The 19,471-nt window shown below is 40.2% G+C and overlaps 1 protein-coding gene across 4 annotated transcripts in view; it reads left to right on the forward strand.

Annotated features, from left to right (window-relative positions):
* The window catches only part of LOC106567777 (uncharacterized), a 65,015-nt gene that overhangs the window by 23,058 nt on the left and 22,486 nt on the right, over positions 1 to 19,471 (forward strand). For all 4 annotated transcript variants that reach the window (XM_014137502.3, XM_014137503.3, XM_014137504.3 and 1 more), the window contains exon 2: positions 15,218 to 15,326. In XM_014137502.3, the coding sequence (XP_013992977.2) occupies positions 15,218 to 15,326 (109 nt within the window). The remainder of the gene's footprint in view (positions 1 to 15,217; positions 15,327 to 19,471) is intronic.

Raw genomic sequence — 19,471 nt, forward strand, 5'->3', positions numbered from 1 at the left:
ACCAGCATTGCAGAAAACGAGATCCTTCTTGATCCTTTTCCAGCAATATCAAACCACCTTTCATACATATACTGTAACTTTGGCAAAATATAGTTGTCTTCAATTTCCATGTATTATGGATGAGTAGAGCTGCTATCCAACATGTATCTGATAACTAAAAATCTGTGGACCAGCATGGCACGCACACAGACTGAATATGAATCAATAAAGCAGTAGCCTCAGGCTCTACTGTTCCACCCATGGCTCCTCTTTCCCAAAAGCGTTCCCAAAAGTGATAGCACTACCCGCTGTGCCAAAAATGCTTGACATGTCACTGCAGGACTGAATTTAGGACGATTTTGGAATGAGTTGAGTTTTTTCCTGTATTAGTGTTTCCCCTATATTCATTAGCAGCGGTGGCCCATCGCTGCGAAATTGTTGTCACCGTTGCTAAAAATCTGACGTAATTTGTTTAACACACACACACATATATATATATATATATATATATACCATTCAAAAGTTTGGGGTCACCTAGAAATGTGATTGTTTTTAAAAGCAAATTTTTTGTCCATTAAAATAACATCAAATTGATCTAAAATACAGTGTAGACATTGTTAATATTGTAGCTGGAAACGGCATATTTTTTATGGAATATCTACATAGGCGTACAGAGGCCCATTATCAGCAACAATCACTCCTGTGTTACAATGGCACGTTGTGTTAGCTAATCCAAGTTTATTATTTTAAAAGGCCAATTGATCATCAGAAAACCCTTTTACAATTATGTTAGCACAGCTGAAAACTGTTGTTCTGATTAAAGAAGCAATATAACTGGTCTTCTTTAGACTAGTTGAGTATCTGGAGCATCAGCATTTGTGGGTTCGATTACAGGCTCAAAATGGCCAGAAACAAAGAACTTTCTTCTGAAACTCATCAGTATATTCTTGTTCTGAGAAATGAAGGCTATTCAATGTGAGAAATTGCCAAGAAACTGAAGATCTCGTACAACGCCGTGTACTACTCCCCTCACAGAACAGCGCAAACTGGCTCTAACCAGAATAGAGAGAGGAGTGGGAGGCCCCAGTGCACAACTGAGCAAGAGGACAAGGACATTATAGTGTCTAGTTTGAGAAACAGACGCCTCACAAGTCCTCAACTGGCAGCTTCATTAAATAGTACCCGCTAAACACCAGTCTCAACGTCAACAGTGAAGAAGCGACTCCGGGATGCTGGCCTTCTAGGCAGAGTTCCTCTGTCCAGTGTCTGTGTTCTTTTGCCCATCTTCATCTTTTATTTTTATTGGCCAGTCTGAGATACAGACACTGATGGACAAAAAAATCGCTTTTGTTTCAAAAACAAGGACATTTCTAAGTGACCCAAAACTCTTTTAAATGGATAGTTGTTTCCTCACTGACTGGAAGTCTATGTGAACAGCTAGTATGGCATTGCACTAACACTAGTTGCAATGCACCCCCTCCCCCCACTACCCTTTGCCATCACTGCTCAAAACAATCCAAGGGAAAACACTGCATATGTACAGTACGTACTTTTCCACTCCAATGTCGCATAATCATTCAGACTGACCCCTCAGCAACAGTACATGCTGTTTAGACAGAGAGAGGAAAGACATTTTTCAAACTCAACTCCACACAGAATAGAACAGTGTTGGCCTTTCGTCAAGGGCAAGACTCTGGGTGGTCTGTTTGCAGCAGTGATGAGGAATAAGTCACATCTCTTGTGTTTTTCTACCCACTGTCTCTCCAGCCCCCTCAGGGGTTAGCGTGTGTGTCTGACTGGCTGTGGGCTCCCTCTTGGGCTTGGCCCCTAAGAAGAACACATAGGAGCCTTTACATCAAGCCTCAGACCCAAGTGCATGTTGATGTGACCTCAGGCTCCAGATGTGGACTTGTTGTAACCTTATGATCGAGGCATCATTCAATGTCTTTCAATCCAGTTCGTGCAGGCAAGAATATCACACTAATTAAAGTTGTTATAACCATTGTTCTACTGAAATGATGTATGCAGACTTCTTTGCCCAAGTATGCTTAGCGGGCCTACATTTGTTTGATACATTACATGTTGCCAGACACAAAACTGCGGTTATAGCACATTGGAAACATGCTTCCTGAGCTTGTCTTAGTATCAGGCATGATATGCAAACAAGTGCTAAACAAAATATGTTAAACACACCTTGTTATGCTAATCAACAAATGTGTCCCTGATTTTATTTAGTCTGATTTGTGATAAACAACTTGTGACAAACCTTTTTTGGAAGTGGTTATTTTGTGTACAATAGTGACCTGGTGGGAGGGCCCATGCAGTATAGACCTTCCTGGTCTCTTGACTGTGTGGAGTTCAGTTGAGTACATCATCCCGGTCCCAGTCCCAGCTGCACTACTAGAAACAGGGTGAAAGGTCTGTACACTGATCTCCCCTATTACAGTGTGATGAATGAGATGGCAATGTCCGCCATCAGTATAAAAGGTGCAATTTAAAACGCACCTGGAAACGCCACCTGTATAGAAATGCTCCATGTCTCACAGCAGACTCATGTTGCATAGTCTAGACAGCGCGTCTCTCCAGCCTTTCAGAGCCCCGGCGCATTAGGTTAGCATTTGGCAGGTCAGCATCTGTTCCGGTAGTGGTGATACTCCCCACTCCGCCCCAGCCCCCACTGGGTTCCTCTAATATTGAATGTGTTCCCCTTGCTCCCCAGGGAACCTCTCTCTCATTTTCTCTCTCTCTGCTACCTTCTATCTTGTCGCCTGTCTGATTTACTTAGTATCTGTTCTCCTGTTGCTTTATACACCGCCTGGGGCAGCAGGTAGCCTAGTGGTTAGAGCGTTGGGCCAGTAACCGAAAGGTTTCGAAATCAAATCCCCGAGCTGACAAGGTAAAAATCTGTCGTTCTGCTGCTGAACAAGGCAATTAACCCACTGTTCTTAGAACTGTCATTGTAAATAAGAATTTGTTCTTAACTGACTTCCCTAATTAAATAAAGGGTAAATATAAAATAAACACAGTCTCTCTTCTCCCCCACATCTCATGCTGTTTGACCTGTCTAATGAATCACTGTTATCTCCAAGCTGCAGATGTTACCTCATTTCATCCTTTTCCAACCTGTGTGCACATTTGACACACTACAAGGTAGAATCAAAGTAGAGGCTTATATTGGAACATGTACAGTACTGTACAATAGATTGTATTGTAAAGGGAATTAAAACTAGACAGGAGATTTGTGTTTCACTGTGAGTCAGTGGCGGTCGGTGCCGTTTAAGATGAGGGAGGATTATTTATTTTTTATGAACATGGCCTTATTTCTATTACAGCATATTGGATGACTGTCATTCATATTCCATTCACACAGCTCAATGTAACATCAATAGGTTTAGGCTTCTACATGATGCTCAAATGTTCCCTGTACCCATCATGAGGTTGCTACAACCTAGCCTATGGATGAAAGTTTACAACATAGATGCACAGGTTGAGAGAACTGTGAGTAATCAAGGTGACAGACTGTGACACATTAAATACCACCTTGCACACTCTTGCCTGCATCTAGCTGATCTAGAGTGTAATCATTAGTCCAACAATTGCAAATTTGAGTTTATATTGGACAAAATCAGGTAAGTTTATCCCCATTTGGTTCCATTTGGTTCCATTTAAGAAACGTTTTTCAACAGAATCGGCGGAAATAAATACACCCCTGATCACACGCAAAACAGTTCACTTTCATAGCAGCCACATTCAAACAGCATGATCACTTTGCTCAATGTATATATAATTCATTCTTCCAACTATCTACACGCTCTCCTCCTCTCACCTTTTCCCTTCGCTTGTGGACTTCAGTGCTGTCTGTGACCAGGCGAAAAACCTTTCCAAGCCAAACCTTCATATCTTGACAGCTAACCGCTACACACAGCCTACATCGTTGTCAACTAGAACTACTACAACTAACACGTTAGTAAACCCGCTACAATCATGCAGTACATTTTACAGTCAGAAATCAGTTTAGCAGTTACACCAGTGGGCCCCAGTGGCAATAAATGAATAAAACCAAAAGCTTACATTGACTTGGATGAGTTCCAGTGTTGGATAGCCATAGCCAGCTAGCGAACATAGCATCCCTCTCTGTTTGAGCAGGGTGTTTGAGTAGGCTAAACTATCTAGCTGCATTTGCTAGCTAAGTGAAAGTGAAAGTAAAAAAAAAATACAACCAAATATAGCTAGCTTGCTCTTCTCCTTAATTTTTTAAGAAATTCATTTGTTTAAAACTGTTCATCTATTGTCTTTCACCCTCTTTGATTCAACTACTCACCACATTTTATGCAGTGCTAGCTAGCTGTAGCTTATGCTTTCAGTACTAAATTCATTATCTAATCCTTTGATTGGATGGACAACATGCTGCAAGAGCTCTGATAGGTTGGAGGACGTCCTCCGGAAGTTGTCATAATTACTGTGTATGTCTATCGAAGGGGTGAGAACCATGAGACTCCTATGTTTTGTATTGAAGTCAATGTACCCAGAGGAGGACAGAAGCTAGCTGTCTTCCAGCTACACCACGGGGCTACACTACAGAGTGTTGCTGAGGCTAATGTAGACCTTCATTGCAAAACAGTGTTTTAATCAATTATTTGGTGATGTGAATATATTTAGAATAGTTTTATCTAAAAAGGATAACTTCTTTAATTTTTCACTATTTAGATTTTTATGAAATTCACTGAGGAGATGGTCCTCCCCTTCCTCCTCTGAGGAGCCTCCAGTGCTATGAGTACAGTATTATCATGTTTTGCATATTCTTTCTGGTCTGGATTTCTTCTGGGAGGGTTTCATGATAGAACTCTAAGTACATATTTGTAATTGTCATGCCATGGGCAATCACATATAGATTTCACATGTCTTTGTGCACCATAAATATGGCAACTGCTGTAGAGTACTGTGAGCACAGTTTACCTAGCAGATTGTTAGTTTTACCCATCCCACTGAAAGACAATATCTGCTCGGAGAGCATGTTCTCCTGCCAATTCTTGAGACCTTAATTCTTAATCCTGTAAGTATGAAACCCAATACCTTTAAGAAATGCTTTAAGGAACGCTTCCACTGGACACACTGGTTGAATCAACGTTGTTTCAATATAATTTGTCAATGTATTGTGACGTGGACTCAACAGGGAAAATACATTGGATTTAAAAAAAAGTCATTAACCAGTACTGTTTTCATCTAATTTCAACCAGAGTTGTAAACATTGAAATTGGAGTAAAACTTCAATTTAAGTACATTGACATAACAACCTGTTAGTCAGGTTAAGTCAATCTAATTTCAACATATTCGTCAGAACTCTGTATACGTTGAAATTGCGTTGAAAGTTCCTCATCCTATGTTCAATGTATTGGGTGGTTGAAATTCTGTTGAATCATATACAAGACAATAACCAAAGATAAAAGTGTATTATTAATACCATGCATTTGGCATCCTATTTATAGAGCTTAAGGTAACTACTTCTAAACTTCAAAAGATCCAGTCAACCATAGACGAATGATAGTATATTGTACGTAGCTAGCTTCACGTTGAAATGATGGTGTGCTTTGGGCAAATCAGATGTTAATACAGCCTACATAAAGCCAACCTCACTCTGAATTTACTTTCACACACAGCTTGTTTAAGAAAAGTTTGAGTTACTTTCAACTATTCAATGTTATTTAGGTAGTCTACTCAAATGAGTATTGAAGCTGATCAATGTCTGAATATTTTGACATGATAGCTCAGCTGAAATTAAAAAGAGCTTGTTTCCAAAGCTAAGCAGCAAACATAGAGGTAGGCATCTGGATGGTAGACTTGTTCTCACTGAAGTGCATTACCCCTCATATACCAGTAGGAGTCACTGTTCAGGCAGAAATCGTTGGACTGTGGCTTCACATTTTATCTCAATCTACCTCTTTATTTAGGTTGTTAGCATGACGCTGAAACAATGATGTTGATTCAAACAAACATTTTACTATCAAAATTGAAACAAGGTCAAATAACGTCTAATTAAACCTAAAATTCAACCCAATATATACTCAGTGGCCAGTTTATTAGGTACACCACCCTATTCACAAAAAAATGGTTCTCTCCTACAGACAGTGAGTCACGTGGCTATGGCTTGCTATTTAAAGCAGGCAGACAGGCATCGAGGCATTCAGTTACTGTTCGATTGAACATTAGAATGGGCAAAATGAGTGACCTAAGCGACTTTGAGCGTGGTATGATCGTCGGTGCTAGGAGCGCCGGTTCCAGTATCTCAGAAATGGTTGGCCTCTTGGGCTTTTTACGCACGACAGTGTCTAGGGTTTACAGAGAAATGTGCGACAAACAAAAAACATCTAGTCAGCGGCAGTCCTGTGGCCAAAAACAGCTTGTTGATGAGAGAGGTCGAAGGAGAATGGCAAGAATAGTGACATTTGGGGGGGTTAGCGCGTGCAATTTTTATGGGCCTAATAATAAAGACGTCATTTAAAAGGTAAAAATGTATTACCTTTTAATGTGGCATAAACACAACCAGTCATGATTGTCATACAAATCACTTCAAAAAGTAGGATACCGGGGCATGTTCGTCCAGTCCAAAATAACAAATTACACTCCTTATACTTTCAATGCATTTTTCTGAAAAAGGTGGATAAACGATGTTTACTTGCGTTTACCCTACACTAGGCCACCTTTGCCGGTAGCTTACCCTCTCAGCCGAGGCAATTTTGCAGACATGAATACACAGAGAACAGGTAGCCTACATTCAATATAATACATTAATTGAATCAAAACATGTTTTACACCCTAGTTCATGAGTTGTCCATAATTCAGGAGTTAATGATTGGAGTCTTCACAGATTGTGCAACATAAAACACTACCTTTCTTTCCTTACGTTAATGACATTTATGAGAGTATTATTTGTCATTATTAAGCATTTAGCAATTGAATTAGAACATTGAACTTAAACCCTTTATGGATCTTGGAGATCTCTGAAAATGCACTGTAAGTGTAACTATGCCACGTAACACTTCATTACGTTTTGTCATGAAAACAGTTCTCATGGGCACACAAATCCAATATAATGTAGGCCTATCACATTGCAAAATCGAATGCTTCTAACCGAATGTTAACCTCTTCTAACCAAAAGAGTAATCTTATAGGCTTACTGTCATTAACGTATACTTGTTGGATGGATTGGATGCACATTACTGTCTAGCTGTAGGCTAGTTGTCTAGTGATATTGTCGACCATCATCAGCTGACCCAGGAAAAAAAACGAATATTCGTAGAAAATAATAAATCTACATAAATGGTCTACTACTTCTGGCCACGGATGGCGCGGGGAACACCAGTACCGGCGTGCACCTGAAAAACAAAGCAATGAGCACTCTAAACAGCTGACTGACAAAAGCAAACAATGATAAAGCAATAAATACATCTATTGCATTGAAATATAGGCTATTGTTATCAAGGATGCATGGCAAACAAAAGGCAAAAATGAGGAAGTACAATGGAAAATCTATGCGTAAAGGATCTCAGCTGAGGCCGAAATTCAGCACTACTGAGTGGACCAACCAGCTCTCACAGTCTCACGTCAGAATTAGACGTTCATCCATGTTTCAAAAAAAAATTGCGATGTAGTTCCAAACGTCAAATTTCTAAGTGTTTAAGGTTAAGTTTAGGCATTAACTCAGAATTCTTAAGGTTAGGCATTAAACCTAACCATTACAAAAATATCTTTCTATTGCTGGATTTGAACATGCAACTTTTGCCTCTTTGGAATCAGAGGCAGATGCTTACACCCATCCATCATTGACAGAAAAACTTGAATTTTTGCATCTGGTTTTGTTGTTGTCCTCCGGTGGCTAGCTAGCCAGCTGGCAAAAATTGTCCCTTTACTAAATTAGCCATGGATGGAGATAGGGCATTGGACTTGTGGTTTTACTTAATTCTCTGTATTGGCCAATGATTATAACGCTGATTCTGATCCAACCATTAATTCATACATTGTTGTGCCCCTGGCCTTAAAGGATGGAAGTTCAATATATAGCTAGATGTATAAGGCTAATGTTAACTAGCTAACGTTTCCCATGGATGGAAGTTAGGCTTTTAGCCAAGTAGCCTAGGACAACAAAAAATAAAAGCGTGTAATGTATGACAGAGTGGTGGACAGTTTCGTCAACATGAAAGAGAGAAGGATGATATTGGCATTTCTCTACAAGTAGGGTGAGTCAACATATGTTTTCTGCTTACACAAACATGCACGCACACACACACACAGAAATCAGAACCATGGACAGCCACAACATATTTAGCTTACATTGATTGGACTAAATTGTTTTTTATCTTTTAGTTGTCAGTGTATTAGACTAAGCAGAGATGATTTGATGATGTTGAAATGGTGCTGGAATAGTGGAGGCAGCTCCTGTTTTCTTTGTGACTCGCGGTAACTCTCTGTGGTTCTAAATCAATAGTTGTTTTGTGGTCCGAAAATATTGGAAACATAAACTTGCTAATGTTACTGTACATGCAATATGCTTTGTGGACTTCACTGGACAGAGGTTGCTATCCGGTTTTGTGATAAAACAAATATGTGGTTGAATTTTCCCCATTGATTTTACCCGCCCACTGCTACTGGGGAGCTAATGTCTCATTCAGGGGAGCTGTGCCCCACCTGGCTCCCCTGTAATTCGCACCCTGGGCAGGCCACAAACAGGCAAATAACGGTACAGTACAACAGTTGTGTGCAGAATGGCATCTCAGAATGCACAACTCATCGGTCCTTCTTACGGATGGGCTATTGCAGCACACGACCACACCGGGTTCTACTCCTATCAGCTAAAAACAAGAAGAAGCGGCTCCCGTGGGCATGCGATCACCAACCAACACTGGACAATTGAGGAGTGGAAAAACATTGCTTGGTCCAATGAATCCCAGTTCCTGTTGCGTCATGCTGATGGCAGAGTCAGGATTTGGCGTAAGCAGCATGAGTCCATGGACCCATCCTGCCTGGTGTCAACAGTACAGGCTGGTGGCGGTGGTGTAATGGTGTGGGGAATGTTTTCCTGGCACATGTTAGGTCCCTTGACACCAATTTAGTAATGTTTGAACACCACACCTTGTAGAATCCATGCTCTGAAGAACTCAGGCTGTTCTGGAGGCAAAGGGGGGTCTGACCCGGTACATGGGTGTACCTAATTAACACCAATGAGTATAGGATGATCCAAAAAAATATAATAATATGTGGAATTTTCATCACAATTTCAATGTATACAGTACAGAGTTCTGATGATTATGTTGAAATTAGATTGATGTGACAACCTGTTAGTCAAGTTAAGTCCATTTATTTAGGTTGAAGTTTTACTCTAATTTCAATGTTTACAAGGCTTGTGTGATCGTTTTTAAGACCTCAAATTACTTTTCATTAATAATCTTGTCTAACAACATGTATTACTGGGCAGTGGGAATTACAATCAAATCAAATCAAATGTTATTGGTCACATATACATGGTTAGCAGATGTTAAAGCGAGTGTAGTGAAATGCTTGTGCTTCTAGTTCCAACAGTGCAGTAATATCTAACAAATAATAGAACAATTCCCAACAACTACCTAATACACACAAATTTCACAAGTAATCTAACAATTCCACAACAACTACCAAATACACACAAATCTAAAGGGGTGAATGAGAATATGTACATATACAAATATGGATGAGCGATGGCCGAGCGGCATAGGCAAGGTGCAGTAGATGGTATAAAATACAGTATATACATGTGATATGAGTAATGTAAGATATGTAAACCTTATTAAAGTGGCATTGTTTAAAGTGACTAGTGATCCATTTATTAAAGTGTCCCGTGATCGGGTCTCAATGTAGGCAGCAGCCTCTCTGAGTTAGTGATTGCTGTTTAGCAGTCTGATGGACTTGAAATAGAAGTTGTTTGTCAATCTCTCGGTCCCAGCTTTGATGCACCTGTACTGACCTCGCCTTCTGGATGATAGCGGGGTGAACAGGCAGTGGCTTGGGGTGGTTGTTGTCCTTGATGATCTTTTTGGCCTTCCTGTGACATCGAGTGCTGTAGTTGTCCTTGGGGGCAGGTAGTTTGCCCCCGGTGATGCGTTGTGAAGACCACACCACCCTCTGGAGAGCCTTGCGGTTGAGTGTGGTGCAGTTGCCATACCAGGCTGTGATACAGCCCGACAGGATGCTCTCGATTGTGCATCTGTAAAATTTTCTCTGGGTTTTGGGTGACAAGCCAAATTTCTTCAGCCTCCTGAGGTTGAAGAAGCGCTGTTGGGCCTTCTTCACCACACTGTCTGTGTGGGTGGACCATTTCAGTTCGTCAGTGATGTGTACGCCGAGGAACTTAAACTTTCCACCTTCTCCACTGCTGACCCTTCAATGTGGATAGGGGGGTGCTCCCTCTGCTGTTTCCTGAAGTCCACGATCATCTCCTTTGTTTTGTTGACGTTGAGTGAGAGGTTGTTTTCCTGACACCACACTCCGAGTGCCCTCACCTCCTCCCTGTAGGCTGTCTCGTCGTTATTGGTGATCAAGCCCACTACTCTTGTGTCGTCTGCAAACTTGATGATTGAGTTGGAGGTGTGCATGGCCACGCAGTCGTGGGTGAACAGGGGGTACAGGAGAGGGCTGAGCACATACCCTTATGGAGCCCCAGTGTTGAGGGTCAGTGAAGTGGAGATGTTGTTTCCTACCTTCACCACCTGGGGGCGGCCTGTCAGAAAGTCCAGGACCCAGTTACACAGGGCGGGGTTGAGACCCAGGACCTCCAGCTTGATGATGAGCTTGGAGGGTACTATGGTGTTGAATGCTGAGCTGTAGTCAATGAACAGCATTCTTCCATAGGTATTATTTTTGTCCAGATGGGATAGGTGCAGTGCAATGGTGATTGCGTCATCTGTGGACCTGTTGGGGTAGAATGCAAACTGAAGTGCGTCTAGGGTGGTAAGGTTGAGGTTGAGGTGATATGATCCTTGACTAGCCTCTCAAAGCACTTCATGATGACAGAAGTGAGTGCTACAGGGCGGTAGTCATTTAGTTCAGTTATCTTTGCCTTCTTGGGTACAGAAACAATGTTAGCCATCTTGAAGCATCTGGGGACAACAGACTGGGATAGGGAGCGATTAAATATGTCCGTAAATACACCAGCCAGCTGGTCTGCGCATGCTCTGAGGACGCGGCTAGGGATGCCGTCTGGGCCAGCAGCCTTGCAAGGGTTAACATGTTTAAATGTTTTTATCACATCAGCCACTGAGAAGGAGGGGGGGGGGCGCAGACTTTGTTAGCGAGCCGCGACGGTGGCACTGTATTTTCCTCAAAGCAGGAAAAGAAGGTGTTTAGTTTGTCTGGAAGCGTGACGTCGGTATCCGTGACGTGGCTGTATTTTGTTTTTGTAGTCCGTGATTTCCTGTAGAAATTAGATGTATTTCTTGTTTGAAACTGAACCAGCCCTTTCTTGGAAATGTTTCCTCTTAATGGAAAGGTTGGGAGTAATATTATCTACAAGTGGAACCCCAAGACTATATCAACAAAAAGGGCAATCCCTGTACCATTAATTTATTAAGTTATTTGGTCTGAAACAAGACTTGTCACCCAAAACACCTCTGTGGCAAAACAGACTCCTGCCAATGATCTTGAATAGCAAAACATTTCAACAGTGGCATGAGAAGTGAATAACGCGTTTAGAACATTGTTATATAGATGGGGTGCTTATGTCATTTAGAACATTGTTATATAGATGGGGTGCTTTTGTCATTTAGAACATTGTTATATAGATGGGGTGCTTTTGTCATTTAGAACATTGTTATATAGATGGGGTGCTTATGTCATTTAGAACATTGTTATATAGATGGGGTGCTTATGTCATTTAGAACATTGTTATATAGATGGGGTGCTTATGTCATTTAGAACATTGTTATATAGATGGGGTGCTTATGTCATTTAGAACATTGTTATATAGATGGGGTGCTTATGTCATTTAGAACATTGTTATATAGATGGGGTGCTTATGTCATTTAGAACATTGTTATATAGATGGGGTGCTTATGTCATTTAGAACATTGTTATATAGATGGGGTGCTTATGTCATTTGAGCTGAAAGAGAAATATACCAGTTATCCAATAATAGTTTATTTTGTTATTTACAGTTAAGAAACTTTCTCAGAAGCAGTCTTGGAGATATTACTTTTCTACATCTATCAAGTATTGAACAACAACTCCATAATAACCATGACTCATATAGATTTATATCCAGAGTGTACTCATTGCTAATGCAACAATGACCAAAACCAGATGTACATAAGTCAAGAGAGCAATGGGAATCTGATTTGAATATTACAATTGATGAGGGGCTATGGTCGGACCTATGCCAAGATAGTGTATCAGTGACTATCAACTCTAGATACAGACTTATACATTACACCTTCCTCCACCAACTCTATCTGACACCTCAGAGGCTACATAGATAAAACCCTGAAATATCAGAAATGTGTTTCAGATGTGGAACAACAGAAGGATTTTTTTGCATTCTACTTGGCAGTGTACTATATTACAAGCCTTCTGGCATGATGTTTGTGATACCTTAATTATGGAGGTCCCTTTCCCACTTGACCCTGAAATATGCCTTCTGGGTAACTTTACAAATGTGAGTTTGAGGAATAACTTCAATATCAAATTGACAGAAATCGCCCTTGCCACTGTAAGAAAATGTGTTGCGTAGACATGGAAATCAGATTCCCCTCTCCCAATTCCAAGATGGCTCTCTGAAATGAATAAGTGTATTCCTATTAAGAAGATGACCTATGCTTTAAGAAATAAATTCAACTACTACTTTGTATGGCAACCCTTCCTGGACTATATGGAAATACTTCCATTGGGGTTGGTGATATGTGCTTGTAGATCGATGTCAATATTCTCTCTCCGTAATGTACTGTTTATATTGCTTTGTGTGTGTGTTGGTCTCTCTTGTCTTTTGTCTTATTTAGTCATTATTAGTATTATTATTATTATTCAAACATTATTTAATTTTTTTGTAATTTGTAATTGTTTTAATAAAAAAAATATTTGGGGGAGGAGTGGGGAGGGCTGAATAAGCTTTTTTTGTAGTACTTACTCTTGCTGTGTTGTATTGTTCGGTTGTTCAATAATTGAAAAATAAAATAAAATAAAATAATTGTTATTATTTTGTCCAACAACATTGTGTTCTTTCTCGCTATAGGCTGTGTTTGCAGATATCTTGTTTCATTCAGTATATATTTGATTGACATGCTCAGTAATTGTCAGGATGTAGTGATCTTCTGTTGGGGTGAATCAAATGAGATTACATCATAGTGTTTGTCATCCCATACTTGTCATTTATTTTGGACTGAGGATCTCCTCTGTAATAATTGGATGGAAGCCTCTTGTTAGATTGTAAGGTACACATTTACTCTTCATATTTATAACTTTTTGTAATGTAGATAGCATTTGTATCATAAAGGTAAGCAACAGCATACTGTATAAACTACATCTATTTGGTTGTTATAATACCTCAATGGAAAAGTACTTGGTGAGAGTCAAGTTGACACAAAGCTGCGGTTCAGAGGTCTTGTCTCAGGCTCTACAGACTATAATGAGTGCCTGTCAGGGTAACTAAAGTTTTGGCTGTCCTCTCCCTTTACGGGCTGGCTGGGATATCAAAGGCCCCGCTGATAAACAAATAAACTCCCAGCACTGCTTTCACCCTTTATTGTCCTGCCCGGTTTTAATGTTGGCCAGGTGCAGAGTTAAGCACAAACTCTAGCATTTTTAAGCCGGCATGCAGCGAGCAAAACATCCACAGAAGCCTGCCTGTTGTTGGTTTCACTCAGCTACAGTATGACCGTACATCCTCAGTACTGCTGAATAAATCCATTCTTATTACATTGTATTTGAGGTAAAAGGAATGAAGTCCATTGGTTACAGTTCTCGTGTAACATTCCTGTCCTGAACTCCAATGTTTTAGAGTAAAGTATGTCATGTAGGTAGTAAGTACCCTGATATCAGTGCAATATCCATATAGAACTGAGACTACTCTATAAACGCTGACACGCGTATACCAGCATATGAGACTCACCTCTGAAGAGTCTAATGATAGTTGGTGGAAGTGGACTATCACCCCAAAGGAATGCAGAGGGGCCATAAAATGAAACTTTTAGCTGGGAGTCATGTGACGGATGGGTAATGTTCATTGTTCACGTTTGGCAAGCCCTAGTCTCTCTTGCACATTTTCCCATAATTTTACAGGTACGTTATTGCCTTAATCAGCGTCACTCATTTATGTAGGGCTTTTGAAACAGTAGTTTGAAGACACGTTTATGGAAGACGGAACTAGTGAAAATGAGCTATTAGTGTCCTGTAATGTATTGGGGCAAAATTCCCTATAACTCTTCACCCAGGCTTTATATAAGCAGGCTCACACAATCTTGTGGAATGCAGACAACCCATGTTTAAACCCAGTCAAGAATAACATTTATTTTCCTGCCCTAAGGTTATTGGTGGACTTTTGGAATTGATGGCTGCTGCTTTCTATTGTCATAAAATGTGCTATTTTCAATGAGTAATCAATACCACATCTCAAGTAGGATCCTCGGCAACGAGCAGCCTGCTCTGCCAAGAGCAGCGTTATGAGCTCAACATAGGATTGTCTACTATCCAACAGACAGAGTCTGCCTGGGTTTGGTTTTCTGCATCTTGTACCCAAGCCTAATGCCTTCCGTCAATGGAATCATGTTTTCACATGGTTTCCCCTGGAGTTGGGCATGCATCTGAAATGTTCATCTCTTGCACACTTTCTCCCTCTCCCATTCTTCCTAGTATCTGTGGAGAGGAACTCTGCTTATCGCGTTGCAGTTTGGTCTAATTTATGTTCCATAAGTGCAGGTCTCATAAATACTCAAAGTGAACAAAGCCAAGTAATTCAATCCTGTGTCAACAAAGGCCAAAAAAAACCAGACAAATCTAATCCCAGTCTGGATATGAAATATAATTTGAAAGAACATAAACTTTGTCTTCTTTTGCACACACTGCCCGTGATTTCCATGAATGTTATGAGATAATATGAACACATTTCGTATATCTTATGGAAGTTCTCATGACTTGCTAATTGAAATGATAAAGACTCCAATGCAAACAACAGTTCTATTTCAATTTTATAACACTTTTCCTTGTATCCTTCACTGACCAACAGAATAGGTTGCCTCTGGGGAACAGTGACAAAAACTCTCACCTCAAAGAAGACAGAGACAATGCTGTCCATCGCACCAAAAGGAGCCAGCAGAATAAACGACTTGATTCAGGTATGGATTCTTTCTTGGAACAACGATTTCATTACATTCAGAGAATGCCTTAAACTTTCATGTTCTAATTTGTTAAATGACTGGACGGATGGGTATACATCAAAGTTTTACCTCCAGGTAAAAGACTCAAGACAGCAGGGATAGAGCAGGCTTGAACCCAGTATGCTGCATGGTTCATGGTGGGCAGTGGTGTAGTGGAAACTATACGCAGGTATACACCGTAACCCTGTTTCTTTTCAGTGTACATTGCGTATATTCACTTCTTAATCCCCACTGATGCGTATCAAAGTAGTGTAGTGGAGTTATAAGCCGTATCAATTAATAAGGCTGATGGAATATATCATAATGTTTAGCTTAAAATGTTGATAAACTATTATTTCTTCACATTTTAAGCGCAGCAAGGAATGTCCACACAGTGGTAGGCCTAAAAGAGAATTCACTAGAACAACATGTTTTCTAGCCAACCTAATTAATTTATATGTCCTAAATCATAGTTTAAGTACACGTTTAAATGTCACATGATAAGAACAACCATCTATCAAGATGAGTCAATGGCTAGCTAACAGTCTAGTCTACTGACAAGCTAGCTAACTAGCTGTTTAGCTGGCTAGCATACCCACAAGCTCGTTTTAATCATATTAACCAGCTAGCTAGCACATTATCTTGTCAAACTGTTAAATTAGTAGCCAGCCAGTTACAAGTGATGTTAAATAACAATATAAGTCTTCTACAAACATTGAGGGTGATTTTCTCTAAACAGTTCATCAGGGAGATCTCCGTTGTAACTAGCTATGCTGTGCTCTATTGGAACAGTTAATACTCAAATTATACATTGTTTTGAAGCTTAAAATCTCCTCTTTCCAGCAGTGTATATAACTTCAAATGTGTTTAGGGGTCAATGTGACTGATTATGATAGAACAAGTCACATATGACTAGCATAATGCCTTTGGCTCCTAGACATTGAAAGAAAGTTGATTTGAAAGCCAAGAGAACAGGAGACTGCATATGAGGAACTGTTTATAAAATATTTATTTCTATGTTTGGTTTTTGGCGTGGCTGTTTTGAACAAAGGTAAGACATGCCTCATAATATGAAGTAAAACATCCAGGTTTCAAACAATTAAGGAACAGGAAAAATATAGTGATGCTAATGATCGGCCTATCATCTTCTGGTAGCCTAGATGGAAAGGCTTTCCCAAAATCCTTCTCAATTAAATGTTAACTAGCTATAAAGTAGCCTATACCTACCTGGCAGAATGATATCATGATTATTTGCATCAATCCAGTGGACATTGGTTTTGTAAACTCCATCTCATGTGCAATACAGAAACACCACTAACCAACAACAGTGCTAGTGCCTGTGCACTTGAATTAAAGGGTAACTACACTCAAAAATCTACATTTCTTAAAAGTGATCTCCTGATGTGGACTTAGAATATCCAATTATGTTGCTTTTCTATTTTTTTTAAATGGTGAGAGCGAAAACCTGAAAACATTTTGAAAAAATATGAAAACTATGAATTTCTGACACAGTTGATAGCTTAATTTATGTATTTCAATAGTAGACCTACTATACCAAGATGAGTGAGAGACCATGCGGTAGGATTTTACAGTGAGGAGGCAACAGCAGTTCTTTACTTTTCTTGCCCGGGTGAGGCTTTTACTAGCAAACAGGAAAATAAGCCACCAAAAACTTTACAATTATTTACAAAAGAAAGTAACAAACTGGAAGTTGCTGGGGATAACTACCCCAAAAAACAGTTGCACTCAAACAACTCCAGCCTTAATAATACCTGTCCACAACCAGTCCCTTGCCTGGCCTAGACAGAAATTACAAGGCTTAAATAGCCTACCTGGAACCTTCACTACGGACCGTACCATTATTAACCAATCATCACTTATCAGTTTCACTATGGACCGTACCATTAACCAATCATCAATTATCAGTTTCAATATGGACCATACCATTATTAAACAATCATCAATTAGCATTCTTTTTCTCTCTCCTTTATTTAACCAGGTAAGCTAATTGAGAACAAGTTCTCATTTACAACTGCGACCTGGCCAAGATAAAGCAAATCAGTGCGACACAAACAACACCACAGAGTTACACATGGAATAAACAAGCGTACAGTCAATAACACAATAGAAAAAAAGAAAGTCTATATACAGTGTGTGCAAATGGCATGACGAGTTAAGGCAATACATAGGCCATAGTAGCGAAGTAATTACAGTTTAGCAAATTAACACTGGAGGGATAGATGAGCAGATGATGATGTGCAAGTAGAAATACTGGTGTGCAAAAGAGCAGAAAAGTGGCGGTGTGAGTGAAGGAGGCTTTGTTGCGAAATAGGAAGCCAATTCTAGATTTAATTTTGGATTGGAGATGTTTAATATGAGTCTGGAAGGAGAGTTTACAGTCTAGCCAGTCACCTAGGTATTTGTAGGTGTCCACATATTCTAAGTCAGAACCGTCCAGAGTAGTGATGCTAGTCGAGAGCAGTTGGAGGCCACGGAAGGAGTGTTGTATGGCGTTGAAGCATCTTTAGAGGTTAGTATACAGAATGGTGTCGTCTGCGTAGAGGTGGATCACCCGCAGCAAAAGCGACATCGTTGATATATACAGAGAAAAGAGTCGACCCGAGAATTGAACCCTGTGGTACCACCATAGAGACAGCCAGAGGTCCGGACAACAGGCTCTCTGATTTGACACACTGAACTCTGTCTGAGAAGTAGTTGGTGAACCAGGCGAGGCAGTCATTTGAGAAACCAAGGCTGTTGAGTCTGCCGATAAGAATACGGTGATTGACAGAGTCGAAAGCCTTGGCCTCGAAAGCATGTCGAAAGCATGTTCAAATACAGGCATGAATTCACAATAAACATATTCAGACAATAATCAATATATTACTAAATATATACAGACTTCAGTCAATAGTGTAGGACCCTGCATAAAGCAGGGTAACATTTGTCCTCCCTTGGAATTCAACCACATTACAGATCTCAGTAACACAGGATAAGTAGCGCTCCTGAACACGGCTGTGTTTGACACACCTCCTGATGCAGCAGGAACAAAGGATTCACCTCTTCATTCAACGAGGATTACCGGTATGTTTGCAAACAATTTTTTGCCTTTAACCTAGCGATTACATCACTAAAACATGTGCACTTGAAGCATACTAAGACTGAGTAACACAGCGCTACAAACAAATGGCTGGCGCATCCAAAACCAAATGAATGTTGGCGTGAACTCTAACATGCATTTCTCTCTCATTACAGGTGAACATCGGCAGTACTGAAGGACATGACTAAACACATATTACATTCAATAAATTCATGTGCATTCTCATAAACCCTTAAAGTGTTTCAAATGTCTGGTTACTTATATAAGGCATGTCTTTAGATTGTGAAAGAGATTATTTGGACGATCATCACAATTGGGTTTATCATTTTAGGTCATTCAGAGTACATGTCACTGTTTCTCATGTTTAAAAAATTACACAGGGCGACCTTTCCTTCACTGGGCGGGCCGTTTAGTTGCATTTACAGAGGCTGGATCTATGCACTTTGGGAGGGAGACGTTGTTCCCCACTTCTATGTTGTTGGTATAAAACCAGAATATAAGTAATTACATTTTTGCGGCCGTTCTCCTGATTTCTTGGTTTGAAAGGAGTGAGCACTGGATTTTTGATGTGGTATTCAGTTCAAAGCCTGACATGCATTGCATTGGAACATTTACAATGCAGTAATTTGTTTGGGCGCTCTGTCATTAGAGGGTTTAAGTCTCTCTCTCTCTCTCTTTCCATTGTGGGCTACTGCTGCTGCTTAGATATCAGTTGAAGTGAGTCTACATATTTCAGCTTCACACAATAAGGTTGGTATGATCCTGCCAGAATCAGGATCTGCTGGTGAGGCATTGTTCCTTTCCTCGGATTACCTCCAGTCAGGGGAGGCTGAGGAGATGAATGACATGTGTTTTGGACGCTGCTGCTTTCTGCTCTGAGGATGTATTTACATGTAAATATGGTGCAGGTCCAGTGTTTTCATTGGAGAGGTACTATAGAGAAGAAGTGGTGCTGTGATTCCAGCTGGAGAGCTGCTCTTTTGGCTTAAAGAAAAGATTCACCCATTTTGAATGTTACTGTATT

Source organism: Salmo salar, chromosome 13 (assembly GCF_965601325.2).
Source record: "Salmo salar chromosome 13, fSalSal1, whole genome shotgun sequence".
Lineage (NCBI taxonomy): Eukaryota > Metazoa > Chordata > Actinopteri > Salmoniformes > Salmonidae > Salmo > Salmo salar.